This window comes from Phoca vitulina, unplaced genomic scaffold, assembly GCF_004348235.1.
Source record: "Phoca vitulina isolate PV1807 unplaced genomic scaffold, GSC_HSeal_1.0 scaffold27, whole genome shotgun sequence".
Taxonomy (NCBI): domain Eukaryota; kingdom Metazoa; phylum Chordata; class Mammalia; order Carnivora; family Phocidae; genus Phoca; species Phoca vitulina.
The window spans coordinates 13,985,748-14,005,811 of NW_022589730.1; the positions used below are offsets into that span (position 1 = coordinate 13,985,748).

The 20,064-nt window shown below is 34.6% G+C and overlaps 1 protein-coding gene across 8 annotated transcripts in view; it reads right to left on the minus strand.

Annotated features, from left to right (window-relative positions):
- The window catches only part of RELCH (RAB11 binding and LisH domain, coiled-coil and HEAT repeat containing), a 112,853-nt gene that overhangs the window by 37,598 nt on the left and 55,191 nt on the right, over window positions 1-20,064 (minus strand). For all 8 annotated transcript variants that reach the window (XM_032422533.1, XM_032422535.1, XM_032422534.1 and 5 more), the window contains 8 exons: window positions 18,879-18,969; window positions 15,904-15,975; window positions 11,807-11,947; window positions 11,192-11,356; window positions 9,245-9,392; window positions 4,831-4,987; window positions 3,938-4,061; window positions 2,003-2,051 (listed from right to left, as the gene is read on the minus strand). In XM_032422533.1, coding sequence (XP_032278424.1) covers window positions 2,003-2,051; window positions 3,938-4,061; window positions 4,831-4,987; window positions 9,245-9,392; window positions 11,192-11,356; window positions 11,807-11,947; window positions 15,904-15,975; window positions 18,879-18,969 — 947 coding nt within the window. The remainder of the gene's footprint in view (window positions 1-2,002; window positions 2,052-3,937; window positions 4,062-4,830; window positions 4,988-9,244; window positions 9,393-11,191; window positions 11,357-11,806; window positions 11,948-15,903; window positions 15,976-18,878; window positions 18,970-20,064) is intronic.

A 20,064-nucleotide genomic window follows, 5' to 3' on the forward strand; every position in this document is an offset into this window, starting at 1 on the left:
ATGTAAAGCAAAAAGTCACAATTCAAATTATATTTAAAATTCCAACTGGCTAGAAGGTTTACACTAAATATTATCATTACTTTGGAAAATAATTTTTTGATGAAAACAATATCCAATGGTTGTAAAAATACAACTTAATACTTTTTATAAAGCCATTAGCATGAACATTTTTGATAGATGGGAAAGAACTTTAATAACCAAAATGGAAATACTTCCATTTCCATACTCAGAAATCAGAACTTTCTTGAAGTCTCCCAAGTGCCAGTCTGTATAAGCAGGTCTTCTCAAATTTTTATACTTTCAATTTATAGTATTCAGTAAAACGTAAAGGCACTTAGGTAAAAGGAGGCACCTAGATATATATTATTTAATCTGCTTCTAGATATGAGATACTACCTAGTTTCCAGGACTGGTCTGGTTCCAGAGCTCCTCCTGCATTCTCTATAGCAATTTTCAGCCAGATAACCCTGATTATTTTCAAAGTGGCAGAAAAGAGGAAAGCATTTAACCCTAGGAGAGTACCCTGTGACTACTGTAAAATAAGATAAAATCACCTGTAGATGATTTCAAAAAAGCAATTCTAGAGATGATATGACATTATTTGTTCACCAACACCTCTTGCTTATTGTTCCTTAGGCACTATTTTAAGTGCTTTATATTTGCTTTTATATACCCCCAAATTATTTATTACTATTTTCTCTTTTTATATGGTTCTAAATTCTTTTCAGAAAGTAGTACATAAAGAAATTTAAATAACTTCCCTGAAGGAATTATAACAAAAAAGAAAGTTCCATTTTCAGAACAATTAGTATTTGAGGTTTGTATATTCTATTGATAAGAGTAATGTTTTTTCTTTGGGGGAATACTGATACTGGCTGAGTGCGGCTATGGTATTTGAGAGTTAAATCTGAGGTTAGGAACATAATAAGCCTAAATTGGATTCATAGATATAGTCTGTATATACAGGGATTAATAATGTCTTCCTACAGAACAGCTAAACATTCAGAGCTAACTGAATAATTCTAAAAGCTGTCAGTTTCTAAAATATGTAAATACTGGTTCACTAATTTATCATCAGAATTAATAACTAAACAGATAATAACAACTATTAGGCATTCCAAACATTAACCCTTTAAAATATAAATTTTGGGAAGCATTTGTAAAAAAAAAAAAAAAATCTCATCATGTTTCAGACTTAAAAGAAAAAGATTTATGTATTCATTCTCTAACTATGAGGACAGCCCAAGATGGAGTTTTCTAGCTCACTCAAATCAAATCACGAAGGTAGGACTGGACTGAGATAAGAATTACCTATATATCCCAAATCAACCAAGTTAAAAAAAAAAAAAGAGGGAGGCTATACATTTTCCCCTCTAACACCTTCCACAATTTATTCCTAGAAACTAGAAAAATACACAGGATGTAAGATCCACACAGAAATGAGTTCTTAGGCCAATGGTGCTATAATTAGACTTCTTAAGTCAGATGACTGAAAACTATCAACAGAGGGGCTGGAACTGCCCATTCAAGCATGTAGTTTCATTTTAAAAATGTATATGCATACCTTACATTCTCTTCCACTATATTTGTTTAATTTTAAAAGTTTTAAATAACTAATTATGAATTAGAGGCCCTTTATAATTTTCAGTATCTTGAATATACCACTTCAAATCTACAAGGGTACAAGTACTCAGTTTGAGAAACTCAGTCTTGGGTCAATTTGATTACAAGGAAGGTAGATATTTATAATCAAATTAACAAAGATTAATCTCACTACAGTCTCATAGGAAAGAGATTAGATGTGACACAGTTATAAAACCAAGAAATAAAATTTTCCTTTTCATGTATACTTGCTAGTTCATTTATACAATTTGCATATAAAGAATATAGTATTTTTCCTGAGTGAAGAGATTCAATTGTTTTTTTTTTTAATTTTATTTTATTATGTTATGTTAGTCACCATACAATCAATTGTTTTTAAAAGTAGTAACAATGAACTTACCGATGTTTTCTTCAGACAGTCTTAAAATCTCCTGGAACTGAGGTTTTACCTATGCAACCCAAAGAAAAGATACAAAAAGTTTTAGGTCCAATGGATCAATTGATGATTAAATAAATAAAATGTTTACTACTACTGCTACTATTTATTTGTTTTGCTTTATAGACCAGTAGAGTGGTCAGAAATATAACAATTTTTAAGAGGCTTAGAATAAAATAAGAGTCAAGTTACTGATAACAATTTTTAAGAGGCTTAGAATAAGAGTCAAGTTACTGAAAACAACATTTAGAGAAAAAGTATTTTCAAAATCAATTCAAGTCAGTAAGTATTTTCTCAAGGGCCTTTGGTTTCCTTCACTAAATTAAAATAATTTCCAAGATGACTTTCAGAGCTCGAAATCACTATCTCCTAAAACGGAACTTGATGACAGAAAGATTATTTAGGTAAATATTATTACATGATTAGAATTTTTTTAAAAAAATGTGCTTATTTAAAAGGAATGAAAAGGAAATTCCATTCATTTAATGTATTCAATAAGTAACATATTCATCATGTAATATCCATCTGCTTAGATCTTAACTTCCTTAAAATATAAATTTAAACATCAAATACAGAATTTAATTATAATTTTTTATGCTTAATTCAATTTTTTATTATTAACATTAACACAAATTTCAGATTTCAGGCCACTGAAGCCAACCACTTACTGCTAAGTGCTAAAGCAGACTCCTACTTACTTCTTTGTCTCTCTTTTTTTTAAATAATAGCTACTTCTTTCGGAGATGTCAATTTGCTTGCCAATGTTGATAACCATAAAATCAAATTATATTTAATAATTAGATGTTAGTGAAAGATGTAAAATGATCCTGTTCTTCTACAGTGGCATCAAGGTCTGGTTTTTGCCCTCCTATCGGCAGGTCAGGCCTAACAACTTACATATTCAACTTAAACTGAGGTGAAGCCCCCTGTTACAAGATTAATCTACAGGATCATAAAACAAAGACATTGAAGTGACTTCTTCATTTGACATACTGAAGTGACTTCTTCATTTCACACATGCCCAAACAACTTAATTATTTATTATGGGTCACAAACATAATAACATTATAACCCATTTTCTGAATTTTGCTCAGTCTGCTATACCAAACTACTTTACTTTAAATGTTTCAATAACTACAGAGTAAAGTAATAGTTAATGGTAAAGAGCTGCACTAGAATCTTACCTTTTAAACGTCTTGATTAGCATCTGATTATAGCAACTGTATCTTTTTATGTTTTTATTAGGTCTCTAAAGAACTGACTGAACAATATGCCAGCAAGACAAATGGATTAAAGAGGAAACCGGGATCTAAGGACATTCCAGTTTTACTTGTCTAAAATTATAAAATAACCTGGATGTGCAAATGTGACAAACTATAGTTTTGGTAGTGACTGAAAGATGCAGCACTAATCTCAAGTGTCCACGCTATTCTAACAACTGGTATCCTTGCAGCAAGTCCTCTGTATAAGCTACTTTGGTTCCTCCATCGCCTGAGGTTTTGACCAAAGTGTGCTGAGCAAACAGCCGCCCCCTGAATCTGGGGTAGATGGTAAAGCAGGAGAAGCACATTAAAGAATTGCAGTTGAGTTCCTTAAGTGATACTTAGGGAAGTATCACTTGCCTATGCTGGAAATCTTCAAGATATCCACAGTGAGTAGATATTATATCCAAATCTGGATACAAACTAAGTTTAGGCTAAATCATCTGAAAACCAATAAAGGTAAGAATATTACTGACTAGAATTTTCTTTTAAAAACTATCATAGTTTTCTAAGATGTTAAAAGATAATTAGACTAAAGGAAGGGCTCATGCTTTTATTTACTCTGTTACAGCATTAATTAACACATTACATTTCTATATCTCTTGAACATAAGAAAACATGGAATACAAGTTTTTACCTTAGTGTTTGTAAAAATTTTGCCAAATGTCCGGCAAAGGCGCCAGAAAAATCTGGAGAATTCATGGACACAGGCAGTTGAAGTAACATTAATTTTGCCAACTATTTCTATAAGTTGTGGCAACCTAAATGTGAAAGGAAAGAAAAATAGGCAGGGGATACATATAAATTACTGTTTCCTTGCCAATTTCTGAAACAATGCAAATCTAACAACCTCTTCTTTTGCTTTTCTTTCTTTCTTTTTTTTTAAAATAGGCTCCATGCCCAGCGTGGAGCCCAACACGGGGCTTGAATTCACAACCCTGAGATCAAGACCTGAGGCTGAGATCAAGAGTCAGATGCTTAACTGACTGAGCAACCCAGGCGCCCACTGTTTTGCTTTTCATAGCCAGCAAAATTGCAAATCAAAGGAGTGGTTTGAGATGCTTTGAAAAGGTTTTAAGTTTATATTCTATTCTATAAACTTCTTCTATATTTTAACTGCTTGCCATAAAATATATGGAACCTTAATGGTAGAGTTCTAACTATGGAGTTAATGAGACACCAATCACTGGATTCGATGCCTCACATAAGAGCTTGGCTAACATGGCATCCATTTTAGCTTCAAAAATGAGAATCTGGATATAGTTTAAAATCCATCACCACTATTAGACAACAACAAGGCAGCAAATAGGTCGTTGTGATATAATACAGCAGCACCATCTGCATAGATAAATAACTACATATCCAATGGTATAAATCTCCTCTCCTAAAGAAGTTTACCACAGATAATGCCAACTTATGTTTTGTGATATTTTTTATATTTTGTCCCTCAGTGCCAAGGCTAAACATAGTGAGCTATCTTCCATTAAACTGACAGAGGTGTACCAAATGAATATGGAGGCAGTAACTTACAATTGATTGACAACCCATAGTAAAGTCTCCCAGCCTGTTGTACCCTCGTGTTCCAGCTGGTGATCATAAAGTTGTAGTAGCACTGCCAATTGCTCACGACTTCCAATTATAGTAGACACATCTTGAAGAGGCGACATAGGCCGAGGGAACCTAGTCACTATAAATAACAGAAGCAAAGTAAATCATGTGAAAAATGGCAATTTGTGAAATTAGCTGTACTGTCAAAAGGAAACTAAGATTCTGCTTCCTGATATTTAATTAGCTTATTATAAACTTTATCTTTTTTTTTTTTTTAAAGTAGGATCCACGCCCAGCATGAGAGCCCAGTGCGGGGCTTAAACTCATGACCCTGAGATCAAGACCTGAACTGAGATCAAGAGTCGGATGCTCAACCACCTGAGCCACCCAGGCGCCTCCAGCTTATTATAAACTAAATATAGAACCGAAACTTATTAATAAAATAATTTAAGAAAAAAGTAAAACAAATTCTTGTCACATGTGAACAAATTTAACAATCTCAAAAATAAAGATTTTATGAGACTCAACAGTTAATAAACAAATACTGTAATGAAATAGTTTGCTAATGAAGAGTAAAATTTCATTTAGGTTAAATTAAAATTGGCCCAACGATGTTAGCTAAAATATGTATTTGAATTTAATTAAAAAAAAGAAAAGAAATACTTGTAATTCCACCAGACTGTTTATAATGATGAAATAGTAAATATGATAAATATGTTTCCTTCAGGGAGTAAGGAACTAACAGATTAATAGTGGGGAAATAATGAATACCAGAGAATAATGATACAAAATACATTAAAGCTTGAGCTGAACAGGTTTCTTAAGTAGTTAATCTCCAATATTAAATACTTAATTTAAAAAAATTTCCAGAGTTTGATAAACATTAACTTAATATGAAGTGTTAAAGCTGGTGACCACAAAGATGAGGCAAAATGTACTATAAATATTATAACCAGGGTCCCAAGTATATAGTTCAAAAATTTGGGGGAAAACTGAAGAACTCTTAAAATTATGTAAATAAAACATGAAGATATAACCAGCATATTTTAAATTTGCAAACATATCAATAAAACTTATGATCCTATAGATCATAATAGATCCCAGGTTATTAAGAGAACACTTCTTGATGGCTATTAAATGAATAATGCATGCCGACAGCTCATTAACTGTTAGTAGGAAACTCCTAATTGCCTAACAACTCCTGTATAGAGGCTAACATCCTAAAAAGACACAAATAAATACATAGAATTGTCTGGAAACATATCAATGGCTTAATAATTATTATTAAGCTTAAGAAAACATGAAATACACAAAATTTAAAAAATGCTCAAAGACAAAATTAAGATGTCATTGTCTTTCTATGCTGCCCAAGGCTTTTAACAATATATTAAGGACAGATAAAGATCATCCTTTGCTAGCCAAACTCTCCTATTTGCTATCATAATATACCAACCAACAAATAAATGAGTTTGGGTAACATGGTATTTCTCACTATCTGGGGTTTCTGCTTTAATTCTCACTGTATCTCAACCCAAGAATCAAACAGATTTGGATTGTAAGGGGTATCTGTACTTCATCTAGAAATAGATCATGTCAAACATATTAGATGTAATTTCAAACAGGGTTATATCATACTTGTCACAATCTGCTATACTATGATAGAATGAATGTTATTTCTTCAAAAGTACTAACAAATCATTGAAAAAAAAAAAGGAACAGTTTAAAGTAAAATAGATACATCAAAATTAACTACGGGGAAAGTAAGGTCTAAAAAGATTTAAAGAGGGGCGCCTGGGTGGCTCAGTCGTTAAGCGTCTGCCTTCGGCTCAGGTCATGATCCCAGGGTCCTGGGATCGAGCCCCGCATCGGGCTCCCTGCTCCGCGGGAAGCCTGTTTCTCCCTCTCTCACTCCCCCTGCTGGTGTTCCCTCTCTCGCTGTGTCTCTCTCTGTCAAATAAATAAATAAAATCTTTAAAAAAAAAAAAAATAAAATAAAATAAAATAAAAAGATTTAAAGATAGGTCCAATAGAAGCAAAATAATGTCAAGAAATAAGCAATTACTTGGATAACTCAATTATTATAGGTAAATAATCAGAATGGTTCAAGAGTCTCAAAATATTATTCTATTTAATAGAATTTTTAAAAATGTGAGGATCTAACTTATAACAATATAGAAAGGTCCTCAGAATGCCATTTTAATAGGCTGGAAAAATACCAGCATTTTATTGTCAACAAAATAACCACAATTACCCACCAAAATAACAGTTGTTATGACTCTTTAATGTGTTTCCCTCTCAACAGAATGTAAGCTCTATGATGACAGAAAGTTGTGTCTATTTTATTCATGAATGATCCCAAGTATTTAAAAAATAGTTCCTGACGTAAGTATTAGCTAATGGTGTAGAATAAATTGGTAATAAAAATATTTGTGTGGGTTAAAAAGAAAAGATTATTATTATTATTTTTTAAAGATTTTACTTATTTGACAGAGAGAGACACAGCGAGAGAGGGAACACAAGCAGGGGGAGTGGGAGAGGGGGAAGCAGGCTTCCTGCCGAGCAGGGAGCCCGACGTGGGGCTCGATCCCAGGACCCTGGGATCATGACCTGAGCCGAAGGCAGACGCTTAACGACTGAACCACCCAGGTGCCCCAAGAAAAGATTATTTTTGGTATGATGAAGATATAATCACAAGAAAAGGTCACATAAATACTAAAAGAAATATATTCAGGATGTTAAAGCAGTTGTTCTGACAATTTTCATCTACTCTCCAGCACGTGGTTGGCAACATGCAACATTCAAGAGTTATTTGTTAAATACATTAATGAAGGGATGATAGCAAATGTTACAGGTTGAACTATGTACCCCCCCATAAATTCCTACGTTGAAGTCCTAAACCCTAGAACCTCAGAATGTGACCTTATTTGGAAATAGTGTTGTTGCAGGTAGAATTAGATAAGATGAAATCATACTGGAATCGGGTGGGCCTTTAGTTCAATATGACTGATCTTATAAAAGGGGAAAATTTGGACATAGAGACAGACACACACAGAGGAAGCATGGAATGTGAATATGAAGGCAGAGATTGGGATGATGCATTTATAAGCCAAGGAACGACAAAGATTGCCAGCAAACCAGCAGAAGCGAGGACAGAGGCATGGAACAGCTTTTTCCTCAGAGCCATTAGAAGGAACCAACCCTGATGACACTTTGATCTGAAACTTCTAGCTTTCAGAACTACAAGACAATAAATTTTAGTTTGTGGTATTTTGTTATGGCAGCCCTAGCAAACCAATATGGCAAGACAGAAAGAGAAAGAGAGGGAATTAGAAAGATAGGAAAGCCCCTAGGCAGATGAGGAACCTTAATATGTGAGAGGGTAGAACCTGAAGCAGACGGCTGTGAATGCTTTAGGAAGACTTTCCTTAAAAATCCGAATTTTCCTTCTCCTCAATAATATTTTAAAATGTTAAATTAACTCTACTCCATCCATTCTCAATTTTTCCAGTAAAACAGACATTCAAACAGTATATGCCATTTTTATGTCGTGCTTCGTGTATTCTTGGACATGACTTCATTCCCAAAGATTAAGGGCAGCCCACAGTTTACATGAAAACTGCAAAAACATTAAGTGTCTGTTGATGTTCTCAATGTTATCATTCTTTTGTCTATCAGAAGCCAGTAAGAGACATGGACAATTTCACAAATCTGAAGAAGTTGCAAAGGGATCTCATACAGAGTAATAGCTGGTCTATAGCCATTTATCCTGGGGGTTGGGTGCAGTGGGGTTACTAAGTGCCATGGATCAAAGGTCTCTTACTAGTTAGGTGGACACTGAGAGAAGAGAATACTGGCTTTTGCTATCAACGTCACTATTTCTGAAACTAAGGCATATTCCTTCTTTGGAGGAAAAAAAAAATCTGCTGCAAATGCTTATATTCCCGTCAAGCACAAGTAGAAAAGAGTAATTACATTTACCTTCCCATATTGAAAGTAAGATGAAGCAGATGGGGGAGAAAAAAATATAAAGAAAGTGGAAATGACAAGCTTCATAAACTGGCACTAGTAACTATTCAGTGACCTTTTCATTGATTCAGCTCTATTAATGAAAGAAAATTTAGTTCAGCTGCTGGAAAAAAAGGTTATCAATACTATAGATTAGGAATGGAAAGAAAGTTCAAATATTATAAAATAATACCATGAGGCTTCTTCATAAAAGATGAAGGCACCATTTAACTTAGCTATCATATAATCTATGACCACAAGATTCCACACATGTATTTTAGTAATTATGCTGTCATATAAAGTAATTTTTAGAAGTTTAAACAAAAACAATTATTTGGGAAGCTAAGTTGCTAATATTCTACATCTTCCTTCCATAATTTAAGTTCAGTACCTTCTATCTGTGGCACTTCACCATGAAGCTTGGCTTTGCTGGAGAAAGGTGCATTCTGCAGCACTAATGCAAAGAGAGATGGGATCAAGGATTGCAAAGCAGAAAGATACATGTGCAGCTTATGTTCATCCAGCCCGTGCTCTCCTTCCTGAAACATAAGGAGGTGGAAGCTAGTTTTAGTTTTCTGAAATTAGGTATTTATAATGCTCTTCCTTTCTGTGGCAATGAATAAAGCATTTAAGGATCTGTATGGTAGACTCACAGCACAGCACCTAGTGGAGATGTCCATGAATCTTTTCTTAATTTCTCTAAGTACATGAAAATGTGAAGAAGCACTAAGGCACTATATAAGTAATATAATTTTTTATGTGGAAATCTTTAGGGTGAACATCAGTCATTTCAATTTGTATGAAACTGTTTCTACAGGTTTTTTTTCTTTTAAGAGGATCTTATCCTTTGAAATTTTGTAAGTCAGGATAAAGAAACTAAAGTGAGCCACAGGAATAATTTTAAATGTTCAACTGTTAGATCAGCAGCAGTGCTTGCTACTTTCCTTCTCCTACTTCTGGTCTCCTTTTACAGATTTGGTGGCATCTGTATTTGCCAGCACTGAAAGCACTTTAAAATAATTCAACGCACAGATGAAATGTGGGAGAAAAAATTTCAAAAGGAAACAAAAGAAAGAGATAACAGAAAGAAAAAAAGAGTAAAAGGATCAGTATGGTACACAGAAACCAAATGTTAAAGTAGAAAATAGAATCATTAGAGACAAAAGTGTTTACTGCTATTCAAATCCACTTGAGATGTCCTTACTATGTTATAAAATAACAACAGTGTCAGAGATACCAGATATATGAGTTACACACTATCAACTAAATTAGTTAATCTCTTCATGGAAGAATTACTACCTATGCGGAATACTGCATCCTTAATAGCAAAATGGAATTAACCATGTTATGAAATGGAACAAGAAAAACAAAGGAATGGATAATTTTCAGGTAGAAGGAATGTAAACATTAAAAAAAAATACTTTAAAAAATTTCCTAGGTTTCATAAAAAGGACTACTTTGGTCTAGTTGTCTATAGTTTTTTTAATACCCATTTTTAAATTGATAGAAAAAAAATCCAAATTTTTAAATTAAATAAATACATGTGGATAAGACTGTCTACAGAGTAGTCACTATGCAAGAGCCTTATAGATTCTTTAAAATTTGGGGGTAGAACGGGTAAGAGTTTGGTATCAGTGACTCATACCTGTCATTTGACGGCTGTAAGACCCTGGGCAGGTTCCCTAAAAGCTCAGTTTCCACACCGAAACCAAAATAAAATTCAAAGAGTTATAAGAATGAAATAATACGTTTTATGTAGAAGGTATCTACCCTAATGCACATAATAGACATTAAAGAAATGTTAGTTTTTCTTCTAGACTCTAAAGGGACTTTTTAGTACAAAAATTAAATCAAGAAGTTACTATCTTTTTTTCAACTTTTCTTCATTTCTTTTATTTGGGAAAAAAAAATGTTCATTTTAAGAAGGAAATGAACTACTGCAATGAAGTAAACACAGTTAAAGCATTTTGAAATCGTGTAAGTAAGAAAGCTTTAGAGACTAATATTTTAGTTATCTCTGCATTCTGGGAACTGGAGCTGATATGTCACCTAAAATCTTTAAATCTTCAGAAGAGACAAGGAAGAGCTAGCTTTCTGAATAATGTACAAGTGAGTTCCACAAAGGTGCTACTTCATGCCCTTTCTCGTCTGGCTTTAGCAAAGCAGAACTTCCTCAAATCTCTCTTGGCTCTAATCCAATAAAAATCTTTAACTGGTAAATTATTAGAATGTTCAGCTAAGTGGTACTTTCTGTCCTTGCTCCCCAGCATTCTTCCAAGATGACTTAGAACACACCTTTTACATTTCTATAAACTGTATACATAAAGAAAGCATTTACCCTGAGAAGTTTTTCTATCTTGTTCAGCAATGTAGGTATAAGATGAGACTGTAAATTTCCCAGTTCTGTAGTCCAGGCAGCGTAGGCTGGTAAAAATACTTGATGTGTTGCACTAACTACTCTTTCTGAGGGATCACCCAAGGCTGACAGCAACAATTCAAAACCCTGCCAAAAAGAAACAGGTAAAATTTAGATTTTTAAAAGAATAAACTTCCAAAAAAAAAAAAAACCCTCAATAAAAAGCAGTAAGTATACACTGCAGTACATTTAGAAAACATTTTAAGCAAGAAAGCAAGCCATCCATAATCCTATCCTTCCCATTTTCTTTAAAGAAAATGTCATGTATCCATTGATGTGGAAACCAAAGAGAAAAGGTGGTAAACATGGCACGCTTGTTGCCAATTTCCTGCCACAAAACTATGGCAGAGATTGCAAATGAATCCTAGCACTTTCTTCTGAATTGAAGTAAAACCAGGCAGCCAACTGCAACTGGTTAAAGCTGACATACCTCCCATCCCTACTATAGATTATTGGGTAGCTGAATCAGAGATTTGGAATATTAACTTATTTGGAATTTTATAATGGAGTAAATAGGGTTCATTCTGAAAAACATACCTGTTGATATTTGTCTGGATCATCAATGTATCCCATAATGATACCGAGGCTTTTGATCACAGCTTCTCTTACTAAATCTGCCTTATCTTCCATTAACATTTGTTGCAACATTGAGAGAACCAAGGAGCTACGTATTTCTTTCTGAAAATAAATAAAAACATGTTTTTACTATTTATTTTACACTAGCAGTAGAAAAGCATAGAAAATAATAAGACAGACATCCACATATTCAAAATCCAGATTAAATATATTCACATTTTCTGTTTTTTTAAGTCTTCATTTTTCAAAGACATAAGACATTACAGATATAGCTTGTCTGACTCTCCAGCCTCTCCCACCTTCTTCTACCCTCCCTCTCTACAGATAACATCTACCTTGAATTTGGTATTAATCATCTTCCAGCATGTTTTCCTTAAAGATTTTATTTATTTATTTTGACACAGAGAGAGAGAGAGAGAGAGACAGCGAGAGAGGGAACACAAGCAGGCGGAGAGGGAGAGGCAGGCTTCCTGCTGAGCAGGGAGCCAGATGCACGGCTTGATCCCGGGACCCTGGGATCATGACCTGAGCCGAAGGCAGACGCTTAACGACTGAGCCACCCAGGTGCCCCCCAGCATGTTTTTCTATCTACTAAATATGTGCAAATCCTTCAAATTCTACATCACATAGTAGCAAGCACTTTTGGCAAATCAACGAAGTCAACACTGCTATAAATGGACAATGACTTCTACCGATACTTGTTTTTAACTCAGAGAAGAACTTTCAGAGTTTTAATAACAGGAGAGATTACAAACATGGCTCCGTTAATCAAAAACATTTGTCTGGGGTAGGAGTGTGGAAACATTCTAAAATCCTGGTGTTCCTATTTTTTGAAGAACTGAGAAAAAAACAGGATGATAAAATATGAGAGCAAACTTTAAAAATACTTCAAAGGGAACTGCATTGCTATCCTCAGATGCTACTCTTTTAATATAATGTCAACCACTGTTGTATCTTAATTTCACACAATTTTTTTTTTTGTTAAAGAATGTTTTAGCCTAATTAATGCCTGAAGGTAAAATAAAGAGCTATCATTATGCAAATTCTTGCCCTTACTTCCCTTCTCTGGACATTATAATTTGATCAGTTTATAAAATTCTTCAAATCTAAACTTGTTTATGTCCTTTTCACATCTAATAGAATACAATAAAGATAGAGGATGGGACCATTTTCATAAATTTACAGTGTGATTTTAGTATGCAGAGCAAGGTCTATCGGTCATCTTTAAATGACCTAGTTTTTGCTTTGACTTCCTAGAAACAAAAGTATATGTAATTTTACCAAATTTTGGTCACATTTAGGTTGTTGAGTATGTCTTTTAGTACAGCCTTGTTTACTTATCCTCTAGGATAAAAACTGCCCAAAAAACTGCCTTGAAGATCTTAAAAGGGCTTCTGGGTTGGTATCAGCCTCGGCAGCAGGACATAGGTAAGTAAACTTCAGCTGGGTATTTGCTTCACATTGCTCTGGGCTGACGTCAGGTGCAGCAGTTAGTTTCAGTACGCCACAGGGAACCCACAGGACAAGTCAGGAGGCATTACTCCACTGAAGCCATGACCGTGCTGAGATTTTACTGTTAGCAGCTGTGGTGGGATATTAGGCAAGTGAAGATCCATGGAGGAAACATTAAGTCTATTCTTCATACTGCTTAACATTCTACTATCAGGGGCAGTGTAGAACAGCTTATTTATCCCCTTTGTGCATGTGATGTTCATCTCTGCTTGGAACAGTATATAAAAGGATGCTCAAAACTGACTCATGTAGGGGCACCTATTTAGGTCCTTTTCACATCTAATAGTTAGAATACAATAGAGGATGGGACCATTTTCATAAATTTACAGTGTGATTTTAGTATGCAGAGCAAGGTCTAACAGATTTGATCTCCAGGCTGCAGTTTGTCAAGTCCTCCTTTAAACTATGGTTGTTTAAATTAAAATAACTGTGATGTCACCTCATTCCTCTACCCTCTCTAAGCCCTGGATTTATGGAAAGATACCTAAAAGAGTTTAACAGTCCAGGGGTCCTCATCTTTTTGATGGAAGGATTCCTTTAGTCATTTAAAAATTACTGAGCACTGCAAACAGCTTTTATTTGGGTGGGTAATATCTACTGACATTTATCATATTAGAATTTAAACTGAGAAATTTAAAAACAACAATAAAATCATTTAAGGTTAGTAACATGTATAACATTTTAATGAAAATAACTATAAAACAAAAAAATTAGTGAGAATGGTGCTTTACATTTTGTTGCAAATCACTTTAATGTCTGACTTAAAAGAAAACAGGTAGATTCCCTTATCTGCTCTGCATTCAATTGTTATGATAGTTTCAGCTGGTTTTTAAGAAAATCTGGCCCCACAGAGACATGTAATTGAAAAAGGGAGTATTTTAATAGCCTTTTCTGATAAGAATAGATTTTTTTTTAAAGATTTTATTTATTTATTTATTTGAAAGAGCAAGAATGAGAGAGAGGGAGAGAGAGAGAGGGAGCACATGAGAGGGGAGAGGGTTAGGGGGAGAAGCAGACTCCCTGCTGAGCAGGGAGCCCAATGCGGGACTCAATCCCAGGACTCCAGGATCATGACCTGAGCCGAAGGCAGTTGCTTAACCAACTGAGCCACCCAGCGCCCAAGAATAGATATTTTAATTCTACACTAAAACTGGACAAGTGGTAGTTTCTTAGAGGTTAGATGCAATGTAGAATCTGAAACCATGATATGGTTCCTTGCTAATAAACTCTAAACTCTGGCACATTAAATTCCACTGCTTAGGTGTGTGGGTGGCTCAGTCAGTTAAGCGTCTGCCTTCAGCTGGGATCATGATCTCAGGGTCCTGGGATCAAGCCCCTTGTGGGGCTCTCTGCTCAGCAGGGAGTCTGCTTCTCCCTCTCTCTCTGCTTGCCACTCCCCCTGCTTGTCCTCACCCCCCTCTGTCAAATAAATAAATGAAGTCTTTAAGACAAAAATTCCACTGGTCTATCTTGGACTTTGCCTCTATTTTTACCCATGTGTGATTTTGAGCAGTATGCATTGGTCATTTGGGAAACATTGTACCATAGACTTATTCAGACGCTCTTCAATATTGACACATTTTATTATAATCTCAAAAAATCACATGTTAAGATCTCAGAAATGTGTTTACATACTCAGAAGCTGTCAAACCCATGGTGGCAGATAATAAATTTTCCAAAATTCTCGTTCTCACTTAAAAGTTCCAATTTTATCATTGGCAATAAATGTCATCTACTTGTTTTTCCTTAAAGTGACAGGCTCATTTCACTCATTTTCATAAAAATATCTGCTAAATACTCATTTCTGAATAACGAGAGCTTGTGTGTTAGTGTTGGTCAAGTAAAATCAGTATCTCATGAAAAAAGGAGCTAGTTCAATTCACAACTCAAGCTATTTGAAATCCTTTTCCTGAAATAACCATTATACCTCAGGATACCTCAGCAAAAGGGATTGATATTAGTATTTTCCATTCTGTCACACAAAATATTAAAAAGATATAAACTCAAGGGTCAAAATTTAGTAGAATTAATAATTTTATTGATTCATCAAGCTTATTTTTGAGTGAAACTGGCTCTTCTGAGTACATGGCAGTGAAGAATACATCATTATCAGTATATTTGGGGGTCACTGCCTAGATCAGGGCTAATGCATTGGCATTGTTGCCCATTATAGCTTCTGTACCAATAACATAAATGTAAACACAGAGAAAAAGATGAAAAGTGTCTTAATATTATGAAAATAATTTCACCTCATGGACCCCTCTGAAAGTATCTCAAAGAATCTCCCAGGGTCCTCGAACCACAAATTTTGAGAACTGCTGGTAATTTAATACATTTATGCCTCATGCAAAATGGTTAATATACCTATCTGCCTGTAACGCCATATTATATCAATGTGAGACTAATCTTTTTGGCTCATCTCCTTCCTTTTATTAGGATAGCATGCCCTGGGAGAATTTGAATTAAAATATATAAGTGACTTGATAAAAAGTTTCTCTATTATTAAAAAGGAAAAAAAGTTTTGAAGAAAAAATGACAATTCTTACAGGAAGGTAAGGTGCCAATGCTCCACAGGATTCTGCCACAAGTAGTCGTCTTTCTGGGTATTTGTGGTTAATCTAGAGTAAAAAATAAACAAATTAAGCATAAACAACATAACCTCCTTTCCTCCAACAGAGAATTACTCCTCACAATAAATCCTGTTAAGAATGCAATACAGCATCTTTTTTTTTTTTCCACTTCTGGGAATCCCTGTGTGCCTATAACTGGATCAGGAATAAGGGAATCAGAGAGAGACTAAAAAATGAGGCCACAGCGGTTATCTGTTAAAGAAAAAAGGATAAAGCAAAGATGAAAATGTGGCAAGGTGTCTAGAGATGGTAGGCTTACCTATAACTAGGCTTTCCTTAGGATGTCAGAAGCACCTTTCTCCAGCCCTAGCAACATTAGTTTATTTTTAAATTTGAAAAACTCAGCTTCTGGATATTATAGATACGGCTTATAATATGTGCCAGGAGTGACTCATCAGTTCTCTTTTTTAACTAAGGGATTAGGAAGGAAGTTAATCAATGATTTAACTAGAGCCAAAATATGATTTTGTTTTTAAAGTAAGCAGACTTCAATCCATTCCTGTTTGTATATGCAAGATGTTGGGGTTTTGCTGTTATGATGACTACACTGAACCATAACAACAAAATAAAAAAAAAATGACACATACTGGGTTTTGTTCCCATATGTCTTCTTCATAGAATATAAATCTTTCCTTGACTGGAAAAGAAGTATATCTGTTCTCATATTCCCATATGAAAAGGTGCCATAATTCATTAAAGTATTGGATGCCTAAAATTAAGAAAAGAAATTACATAGCAATCTACTGGGCAACAAATGGGAGGTAGTCGGCTAGATAGATCCCCAATATCCATGTTTATTCAGGTAATAGAAGAGGTGGTGGTAATGATGGTTATTATGAACATCTGTAAACTAAATTTTCCAGAAATAGTAACCTCAGAGCAGAATGGTTTGAATGTCAAAGTATGTTATATGTAAACTTTCATTTTGCTTTTTATAGTCTAGCTCAATGAGTCTTAAAATTAAATGTACATACAAAAATCAATTGTATCTCTCTATATTGCAAAAAATGCAAAATAAAATTAAGAAAATTCTATTTACAACAGTATCAAAAAGAATAAAATATTTAGGAATAAATTAAACAAAAAAAGTACAAAAATTGTGTTCTGAAAACAACAAAACATTGTTGAAAGAAAATTTAAAAGAACTAAATAGATGGAAAGACATCCTAAATTCATGGGTAAGACGGCTCACTATTGTTAGGATGGTGAGATACTCTCCACACTGATCTACAGATACAATGCAGTCCTTATGAAAATTCCAGATGGCTTATTTGCAGATTTTGATAAGTTCATCCTAAAATTCACATGGAAATTCAAGGGACCCGGAATAGCCAAAACAAACTTGAAGTAAGAGAACTAAGTTCAAACAGTTGGAGTTTCTTTTTGGGGTGATAAAACTGTTCTAAAACTGATTGTGGCAGGGGCACCTGGGTGGTGCATTTGGTTAAGCAGCTGCCTTCGGCTCAGGTCATGATCCCGGGGTCCTGGGATTGAGCCCCACATCGGGCTACCTGCTCCGCGGGAAGCCTGCTTCTCCTTCTGTCCTTCTCTTGCTTGTATTCTCTTTCTGTTGCACTCTCTCTAATAAATAAATAAAATCTTAAAAAAAAAACTGATTGTAGTGAGGGCTGTACAATTCTGTGGATATACTAAAAAACACTAAATTGTATACTTTAAATGGGTGTATTATATCTGAATATCTCAATAGAGCTTAATAAAAAAAAGGAAATGGAAAAAACTGTTTAGAAATTATAAATACCTATGAATAACTGTACAGAACTGTAAATTTAAAATTGTATATGCTGTTTCCAAATTTGACTTTCAATGATTAGAGCCTCACCCTAAATTAGTATGCATTATAATCCAGGTGACCTAAGGGACTGTCAGAGATAAGAGGACCATATATAATGTTCAGTTTACATATTTAATCTAGATATAACACCACTAAATTTTAAAGAAAAAAATGAATACTCAAATTAGGAATAGAATTCTAAAGGACCATATGCTTTAATGATATTCCAGAGACCAGTATTAAGAATAAGTGACTATGCTATTATAAATAAGGCCATGAAACCTGTCTTTATAAATAAGAAATCCATCTTTTTTTTTAAGATGGATAAGTATGCCACTTAATGATCTAAACATCAAGTCTAGAAAGTCAATGACTGTGAGTTTTCCACAGGACTGGAATATTAAAATTCAATATAAAACCAAAAGTATTGTAAGTAAATGGGTGAGGTGGATTATAAATACAAAAACCTCCCACATCAACAGTTTACACTTTATATTCTGTATATATTTGTAATATATACAAATACATAATACATATATTATTTCTATTACCCCCCCTCCCTTACACATATGCAAACACACATGGCCTCCCTCTCCCTTGAACTTACCTCAGGGCTTTTGCATTTACAGTAACTCACTTCATTCAGATCCTTGCCTAAACATCCCTTGCTCAGATTCCTGCTCTGACCACCCCTTCTAAAATAGCATTCTCCATCACTCTCTAACCCTTATCCTGCTCTATTTTTCTTCATAATCTATAATAATACAAGACATATCATTTATTTGTTCACTCTTATCTCCCCACTAAAAGGTTTTTGTCTTTTGTTCACCACTGTATGTATTTTGCCCATTACTGCATGTAATGACTACAGCGGTACCTGGCACTGAAACCAGTGTTTCTTAACTATGTGTTGAAAGAGCGAAGAAAGCAAAGCATCCCAGAGCATTCTTAGTGCTGTGAAATCACCGTGCTGGACTACAGAAACAGCAGCATAATTTAGATCCCACATATTTCCTATTGGCATTTAAAACAGAAAATCTGAACACTCATAATAAATTAGAATATAATAGCTAGGGGAAAACCCAATACAGTTATTTACCTGTTCCCAACACTGTGGTAAAAGTTCAGCCTCTACACGTGTTGGTCCAACATGACGTGCAAATGCCACACAACCCGTCAGTATCATCTGCCTGAAAAATAACATAAATTAATAAACACTTGTAGTTGCATTAGAAAGCACAACTTTCAAAGGGTTAAAAAGAGCCAGCTCTGTAATTCACACAACATACAACCTTTTTGTACAATCAAATTAGACTTTTCCAACAATGGACTAGGCTGCCACCAAGAGAACGAGTTAGTTAAGACTCCTTCCCCCAGCAGTGGCAACACCATTTGTGAGACTTTGTGAAGGGATTCTCTACTGGTGTGAAGCTTAATCACATAACATAATTCAGGAGGTTAATCTCATAACCTCCTAAATTAACTTCCCATACATGCATTCTGAGATAATATGTCTAATGCTTCAGCTTCTACTGAATTTCAGTTTCTAGACACTAAAACAGCCAGTGATTATTCCCCCAATGTTTCTATAATTTAAAACTATGGTATCACATTAGTAAAATGGTATTTCTTAAATCAGCATTTTATACACGAGATAAATGTGGTAGGCAGCTTCTGACATGGCTCCCAGTGTCGTCTATCTCCTGATATTCATGCTCTTGTGTCATTCCATATCCTTGAGTGTAGACTATACCTAATGATTTGCTTCCAATGAACAGAATGGCCAAAGTGATGGGATGTCACTTCTGAGATTAGGTTACAGAAGTCTGTGATGTCCATCTTTGGGACCCTCTCTATTGCCTTCTCAGCTGGCATGCTTTGATGAAGTATATGGCCATGCTGGTGAGGCCCATGTGGCAAGGAACTTAAGGAAACTCAGGCCAAAAGCCGGTAAGAAACTGAGGCCCTCAGTTCACGAACCCATGAGAAACTGAATCTGCCAATGATCAACTATATGAGTAAGCTCAGAAGCAAATCCTTTCAAATTGAGCCTTAACAGGACCACAGCCTCAGCCAACACCTTGATTACAGCCTTGTAAGAGGCCCTGAAGCAGAGGACCCAGATCAAGTGACTCACATAAACTGTAATATAAAAATAAGTGTTATTTTAAACCACTTTCTTTTGGGGTAATTTGTTACAGAACAGTATATAAATAATATAATAACTTCACTTGAATTGACAGATTTGAAACTTAAGAAAGTATAAAACTTTAAATATGATTTTG